At 42.5% G+C, this 8,381-nt stretch overlaps 1 protein-coding gene across 1 annotated transcript; it reads left to right on the top strand.

Moving 5' to 3' along the window:
• The first annotated feature begins 1,395 nt into the window (after positions 1-1,395).
• On the top strand, positions 1,396-6,322 carry cldn15la (claudin 15-like a). The gene is made up of 5 exons (XM_020657026.3): positions 1,396-1,816; positions 3,678-3,842; positions 4,508-4,589; positions 5,381-5,497; positions 5,891-6,322. The coding sequence occupies exons 1-5, from the start codon at positions 1,600-1,602 to the stop codon at positions 5,964-5,966; spliced, it is 657 nt and encodes a 218-aa protein (XP_020512682.1). The 5' UTR covers positions 1,396-1,599; the 3' UTR covers positions 5,967-6,322.
• The last annotated feature ends 2,059 nt before the right edge of the window (positions 6,323-8,381 follow it).

The following is an 8,381-nucleotide window of genomic DNA, read 5'->3' as shown; positions in this document are numbered from 1 at the left end:
GTGATGCAGCACACACCGGTCTCGCTCGAATGCGAAACGTATTGTTTGCTCCAATGTTTTTAATAAATTAAACTTTAAAGGAAGAATATGCAACTTTTTGATCCAGTAGATGTCGCCCTTGAGCACAAGCATGAAACCAAAACAAACTGCTGTTTGGCCACGCCTCCTCCATACTGAAGCCTCCGCTCTCCTCCAGCTGCACACCTTCAAGCGTCAAGAGTTAAGAATTAGAACGCACCATAATTAAACACCATGTAGCGCAAGCAGCGGACAAAATTGTCCTTTGCTCGAGCTTTCATTCACCTGTTTCCTACATTGTTTGGTTAGCATGCTAATGTTAGCGCTCTTTAGTTAGCTCGTAGCTTCACATTGTTGTGTTAGCATGCTAATGTTAGCGCTCTTTAGTTAGCTCGTAGCTTCACATTTCATGTAAACTGACACAGAATGAGCGTGATCTAAAAACTCTTACTAACATCCAAATAATCAGTGAGTATGTTCTTCTTCTTCTCTCTAGTTCTTGACTAAAACAGCTTTTATACATGTAACATATTTTTACAAGTAATTCTTTGCCTCCTCTCGTCATTTGTCGCTGCCGTCGAGCCGGCTGTAACAGGCAACATGTACGGTGCGGCAGAAGTTTCACGCGCTCATACGGGCTGGCTTTAACTAACAAGGACCACACCACAATGATTCATTTAAACATTTAATGTAAATTCATATTGTATACTGAGACAGATGGATGTGTTGAGCAAAGGGAGACTCAGAGTGGGGGGGTCCGTTTCGGGCATGAATCTAACCGTACTGATTATAGCCCAGACTGTGCATGGAATGCGCTAAGTTGAATAGGAAGGGGTGAGAAAGAAGGGTGAATGAATGAGAGGGAGGGAAAGGAAGGAAGGAAAGGAGGGAAGGGAGGGTGGGTTGAAGGGAACGAGCCAAGTGTCATAGTTACTCATTCGGCCATTTTTGACCTTTACTACGACTGTTATAACTTGGAGAAGGGCCTCCTCCTCCAATAAGGCCCTTGGTGGTCTATCCCATTATCCTCCTCCCATGTCCACCACCTAAAAGACCTCCCAACAAACGACCAACCAACCAACTATATTTGCCCTTTAAACCTCCACAGATACTCCCATCATGTAACAACCACTCTCATGGTGGATGACGGACGTTTGCCTCCTGAAGATTTCTGTGTCAGCTGATGACTTCAGGGACGTAGTACGTAGGACTCATATCACGGCCTACAGAGACTCATAGGTGCTTTTGGAAGGTTATCTAAGGTGTGGCTGAAGGCTCACTGCCGTCATCATCATCATCATTAATACTGAGTTTATGGTGGAACTGCAGGGAGCGGCTCCCAGTGCTTTATGGCCCCTGTTAGAGAGTAAAGTCCTCCTGTTCAAACGACAGACGTCAGATTAACAAGAAGTGAGAGACGGAGAGAGAGCAGAGCTTCAATCTTCTGATTCTGATTTCACCTCTTGTATACAATCACTCGGCTTTGTGACTCTGTTCATCCTTACCTTTTAAAAGGCTAACCTTCTTCTTTTAGAATATTTGTTGGATTTCTTTAGTACTTTTCTTGGAATCGTTGCCATCATGTCGACGGCTGTGGAAGCGACCGGGTTCGTCTTGTGCATACTGGGATGGCTGCTGAACGGAGCGGCGCTGGTCAACGACTACTGGAAGATTTCCACCGTGTCGGGCAGCGTCATCATCTCCCAGAGGCAATTCGAAAACTTGTGGCACTCCTGCGCCGAGAACAGCGCCGGCATCGCCGAGTGTCGAGACTTCGAATCCCTGCTGGCCCTCCCCGGTAAGACGAGAACATTAACCCAATTAATTTTATTCGCCGTAATGTGTGGGCACAACGGTAGAGAATGTGGAAAAATATCATCCAATTTTCGATAAAGCAATGAAACTGGAGTTTTTTTAGTTCTGCTTCTCGATGGTGAAATCCATCTCTATCCATGTTTAGGTTGGATCTGATGTTTTTAATGATGTAAAATCTTAAATATAATAATGGAAGCATGAGGAAATATCCAAAACTTTCAAGAGTTTAATCTGCGAGAGGCACAAAATTAAAGATGATTCTCCAAATTGGGGCTAAATAATAAGTGGTGAAGGATCAACGTTTGAAAAGGATTCATTGAACAAATTACATTTTTAAAGAGATTTGCCAGGTTTCCGTCGCTTACGTGCAACAGTGGTTACGTAAAAGAGTTAAAAAAAAAAAGGCATCGAGGTCGACTTCCTCGTGTTCAAGAGGTCAGAAAGCCACTAGAGGAGATAGTCTGAACCTGCTTTGGAAACTCGGGCGTTGTTCATTTGAATCCATGGCTTTATAGGCCATCGTGTAGTCATGCTATGTGGCACCATTTCAGAGTTACCTGGTCAAAGGTCGGTCTCTTTTATAACCTGACGTTTCCCGCCTAAAAAACAACTACAAAAAAAAGGTCAGCTACTTCAAGTTGTAAGAACAGAAAAAAACATGAAAGCAAGATAATCTTCGGGAATGACTCTGTTTTCATTCTGATGCTCTTTCTGTTTTCTCTCTACTACCTTGTTTTTTCTGCAGCGATGATGTGTTATCATGTGAGCGCCATTTTGAGCCTCCTTTGCCACTAATGATAAAATGGAGGGAACCAACCTTCAGAGCAAATAAAGGAGGCCAACAGTGTTTATGACTTCACCTTTAGTCTGGGTTTACACCTTTGAAACTTCTCGTATTGAATTCGAACACAGATCAAAGGAATAGAAACAAGAAAACGCTGTTACATCACACCAGGCTGTGTTTAACTGTTAGTATTGTTTTAACTTAATATTCCTGTAACACACAAAAAAACTATCTGGTTAAGGCACGGATAAGAAAGAAGCCACTTCTGTTTTTTGCAAAGTAAAGTCATCGTTTTATAAACAGAGTCTGGTGGCAAGATAAAGAGCAATGCAGCGGCTGATTTTTGTTTAAAAAAATCTTCTTCCTCTTGAACAGAAAGGTCTATCTCTGTAGCGGAGGTGCTGCTTGTCAACCGGCAAGACAGGCAACTTCTTGGGGCCCCAGACCAGTAGTGGCCCCCAAACTCAAACTTTAAACCAAAATGTGCAAATTTGCAAATGACAGTAGGAAACCTCCCTAAGGGGTCCCCATGTGATACAACCACTCTCATTGCCCTTCTTAGCGATGCACGCATTATTGCTGTAAAATCCAAAGTTTGTCAATGAAAGTAAACAAAGAAAAATGAAGAGGAATTATCCATCGATAGGAGAGAAAAGGAGAGAGAGAAAAGGAGGAAGAGGAGTAAGCGTCGGGGCGATGGCAGGCATGATGGTGGTGAACGTTGGTTGGAGGGCCCCCCAATTATTTTTGCAGAGGGCCGCAACAGACTCTAGAATCGCCACTGCTCTGTGGGGAACCTTTCTGTAAGGTATCAGACTTTTAAGCCCTAGGTGTACTTACTGTAAACTACGCCTACGAGTCTACGGGTCCTGCGGTGGTCTTGTCCTCAGATATTAACAAGAGATGCAATAAGCGTATGACCACTAGGGGCAGTATATTTGATTTTAGAAAAACAATGTGACCCAGTCAGGGACAAAACCAACAACTTTGAGTTACTTCAGATGTGCTGGTTATGATTTTTTATCATTTTTAAGATGCCGATGTCTCTCCCTCTCTGCAGCTCATGTGCAAGCTGACCGCGCTCTGATGATCATCGCTCTGCTGCTCGGCCTCGGCTGCATGATCGTGTCTCTGCTCGGACTGAAGTGCATCAAGATCGGCTCGGCCACCAACGAATCAAAGGCCAAGATCGCCGTCGTCGGAGGCATCCTGAGCATCCTCGGTGGTGAGTTTAAAGGTTTTTGTGTGAATGAGAAAAAACAATTCACTGAGGCAACGATTTTTGTTATGTTGTCATTGAGTGAGTGCTCTAGGAAATTTGAAACATGTTGGAACGCTCCCCCTTTTTCATTGATTCTTCACCGCAGGAACTAGGAACTCTTTCAGTTCCTAGGTCCTGCTTTGTAGAGCGCCCTCCTTCCTCGTTCCTCGACCGTCTACGAGAGTGACAGAGAGGAAAATAGAAATGGAGTGTCGGGGTACAAACAGTTCCAAGTTCAGACATTTTGATAACAACCACCATGAACACTAAGGAGTAGTATACATGTCAGGCCAGTAGTTGGCGGTGTGACTTTGAAATGAAGCAACATGCACAAAAATAAAATGCTAAAAGTGTTAGGACCAAAGGAAAGGAAAAAGGATGAAGAAAGGTACCTCTCATGCCGAGCCAAAAGTCAAGGAGTAGAAGTGCGTTTCGAGGTTTTTGATTTAAAGATATGGAGATTCATAAAACAACTCAATCAATCTGAAGTGAAGTTGAGGAGGCACCTCACAAATCTGACAGAAAATCATGTTGAAATCCTCAGCAGACCAAAGAAAGAACCTGCTGACAGTGATGATTTAAAGCTCACGTGTTTCTGTTCAAATGTTGTGTGTGTTGTGTGTTTGCAGGTGTCTGCTCCATGATAGCTGTTTCCTGGTACGCCTACCAAGTCGTGCAGGACTTCAACAACCCGTTCCTCGGTGGCATTAGGTGAGTAAGACCTATGCCTTTTATTAAACGTTTTCTCTCAAATGCAGACCGACAAAAAGTATTATACAAACAGAAGTGACTGAATTAGCTGAGGCGACACCTAGCAGTGAGGTAGCAGCTCCCACCTGTCACTCAAAGAGGCCACACCCCCTAATTATACATCCCTTTAAGTCCTAATATAATGTAAACTGGTGAGTTGTATAATCATTCAGTCCGTACAGTTGAAGAGAGAAATGAGCTCTAGAGACCCAAACTGTTTTTATACCAGGATGTAAACATGTTTATTTTAACATAGAGCTCTATGGGGACTGACTCACTGCAGGAGACATACTCTAGTGGACACTGGAGGAACTGCAGCTGTAAAGTTAGACATTTTAACATGGGGCTCTATGGGGACTGACTCACTGCAGGAGACAGACTCTAGTGGACACTGGAGGAACTGCAGCTGTAAAGTTAGACATTTTAACATGGGGCTCTATGGGGACTGACTCACTGCAGGAGACAGACTCTAGTGGACACTGGAGGAACTGCAGTTTTTTTGCACTTCCGTATTTTATTGACTCTGTACGATGAAATAAAACATTATGTATATATATATATAAATCTGATTTAAATTAAAGTCTTCTTGCCATATAATAATTATTTTTATTCATTCGGTTGTCATAGAACTTCTAGAACAGTTGTACACTTAATGACCTTTTAGAGTGTAGAATTATTTAAGTAAGTTTGTTCTCTCGGGAAGTCTTGTCTTCTTGTTGTTGGTGTTCGTTCACTCTCTCGTGTGTGTGCAGGTTCGAGCTGGGTACTGGTCTTTACATTGGATGGGGCGGAGCTTGTCTGTCAATGCTGGGTGGAGCTCTTCTCTGTACCGCCTGCAGGAGGGCGTCACCACCTGGAGGCAAGAAAGGGTAAGTGTTATATACGGATTACACCAACTGTCCATCCATCCATCCATCCATTCACCCACCCAATCATCCATCCATCTTTCATCCAATCCATCCACCCATCCATCCGTCCATACATTCATCCCTCCATCCACCCACCCACCCACCGATCCATCCATCCATCCATTCACCCACCCAATCATCCATCCATCTTTCATCCAATCCATCCATTCATCCATTCATCCCTCCATCCATCCACCCACCCACCCACCCATCCATCCATCCACCCACCCACCCATCCATCCACCCATCCATCCATCCACCCATCCATCCATGGTCCTGAATACATACCACTAAGTTTTAAGTCTGTTGATCTCACAGTTTGAGTCTGATGTCGTCATCTCTCTTGTTTTTCAGTATCTATGGAAACAAGCCTAAGACGGTCTACACAGCTACAGCCAAATCGGAATCAGATGCCAGAGCTTATGTCTAAACACACCTGTTCCTGTTTTTAGGACATTTTATCAACTAACTGAAGGTTCGCCCCGACTTTGACCGAGCTCTGATTTATGTAAAGTAAGATTACAAAGTTTTAACCCCCCTTAAAGAAGGGCACCACGTGTTTCTTCCAACCTGGTGGTAATTACAAGCCGTGCATACCTTGACCTGTTGTGACCGATGTTTAACAAACTGCAGACGTGTAGTTCTTATTTCTGTCCTTTTGAAATATTTGTTGCTGTTTTTTAAAAACTTTTTGAGTTAAAATCTTAAATCTAAATCACAAGAATGAAAAAAAATACAAAAATGATTGTTTGTGATTTTATCTGAATAAAGAATGTTTAACTTTAACTCGTGCTTATTTGTTCGGGAGTCTTTGTGTTTGTTGTTTTGTGTCCTTCTCCTCATCTGTTTGGCCATTTCGCCGTCTGAAGAGAGACAGGAAACGTTGGGAGGAGAGAGCCGCCGCCGCCGTGCAGCAAAGGGTCGAGGTCAGATTTTAACCCACGGATGCTGCTATGACGACGATAGCCTCTGTACATTGGGCGTGCTACATAACCGGCTAGCCTATCCAGCGCCCCCATTGTCATCCATCCGTCTTTAATCATAATTTAGATAGATGTGCAGATTAAAGTGAACTGCACACACGTTTGTGTCTGCACGTGATCCATATGTTCTTTTTAGTTAGTGTGTGTGTGTGTGTGTGTGTGTGTGTGTGTGTGCTGTAATCTCTTGTGTAATAATGATGATTAATGCTCTGCAGGACAGTAATCCACCTGTGTGTCTGTTTACCTGCTGACCTGCAGAACAGCAGATTAAAGCTGTCTATCTGTAGAGCTCCTCCCCCTCTGGAGAGCTGCTTCAATATGGAGACGGATAAAGACAGGAATATATCGATGCAGACAAAACGTAAAACTACAAAGACACAGAATATCAAGAGAATATCTGAAAAATTACCGCAAACAGTAACAAACAACCATTTTACATCCAAACACAGAATGACAACAGTCAAAACCAACACAAAGACAGGAAGAGGGCCACATAGAGATACAAAATGGCTGCAGAGTTGTAAAAAAATAAAAAAGACTATAAATGGACATTTACAACCTTAACATGACTTAAAGGGCACAAAATGACAGCAACGGCGAGCCCCCAAACAATAAACAAAGTGATGACAAACAAACCAAGAAAACTCACAAAGAAGCACAGCAGACAAAGAAAAATAATTAAAAAAGGATTAATGATGGATTTGAAGTGTCTAAAAATGTAAATTCTGGTTGGTGTTTTTTGTTTTGGAGTTTTTATTTATTTTATTTTTTATTGACCCAGGAAAAAGTCTCATTGAGATTAAAAATCTCTTCTACAAGAGCGTCCTGACCGAGAGAGGCAGCAGCACGGTTACAAGGTTTCAGACATAAAAACACTTAACAATGAACATCAATACAGGAATCACAAAAAGAACCATTCATCAGAATCTGTCATAAATCAAAAAGGGCAATAGTTCGAAAAAATAGTTTGAAAAAAAAATCAGAAAATGGAAAAGGCCAAGTACTTTGAGTTTTCTGTTGCATCAGTAGAAGTTCACTGATTTACACGAGAACACCTCAAAGTACGGCAGTGGGACAGAAACACCCGGATGTCGTACTCAGGCGCGGAGCCTGTGGCTCATTGCAGAGGGGGCGGGGACCAATAGTGGGCCCTTAAACTGTCTATAGGCTATATAGCATATGCTGTAGCCTATATAGTAATAAAGTATATCATTTATGGTTTAGTATCAGCTGTATGGAGATACAAGACGGGGCGGGACCAAGAGAAATGCTGCTGCAGATTACAAAGGGTGTTATTACAGTGACAGGGACTTATCAGTGAGTGACCTGCTGATGTTTAAACAGAACAAGTGCTGATATGTAAACAAACAAGTAAAGCAGACTTCATTAACCGGACGGGAAACCAAAGACAGAAGGCAACTACAGTTTAACATTCAGGGAAGTTGGACGCTCATCCAGCCAAACAGGCAATACAATAAAACCACACATTATCAACCCATTAAACCACACATTATCAACCCATTAAACCACACATTATCAACCCATTAAACCACACATTATCAACCCATTAAACCACACATTATCAACCCATTAAACCACACATTATCAACCCATAAAACCACACATTATCAACCCATTAAACCACACATTATCAACCCATTAAACCACACATTATCAACCCACTAAACCACACATTATCAACCCACTAAACCACACATTATCAACCCATTAAACCACACATTATCAACCCATTAAACCACACATTATCAACCCATTAAACCACACATTATCAACCCATTAAACCACACATTATCAACCCATGCACGACAACAACCTTTGTAAACAGTGTGACAGCAATGGCC

The sequence above is a fragment of the Labrus bergylta genome, chromosome 4 (genome assembly GCF_963930695.1).
Source record: "Labrus bergylta chromosome 4, fLabBer1.1, whole genome shotgun sequence".
NCBI lineage: Eukaryota > Metazoa > Chordata > Actinopteri > Labriformes > Labridae > Labrus > Labrus bergylta.
The sequence above is the reverse complement of the archived record's forward strand: the minus strand, read 5'-3'. Positions and strand labels throughout refer to the sequence as shown.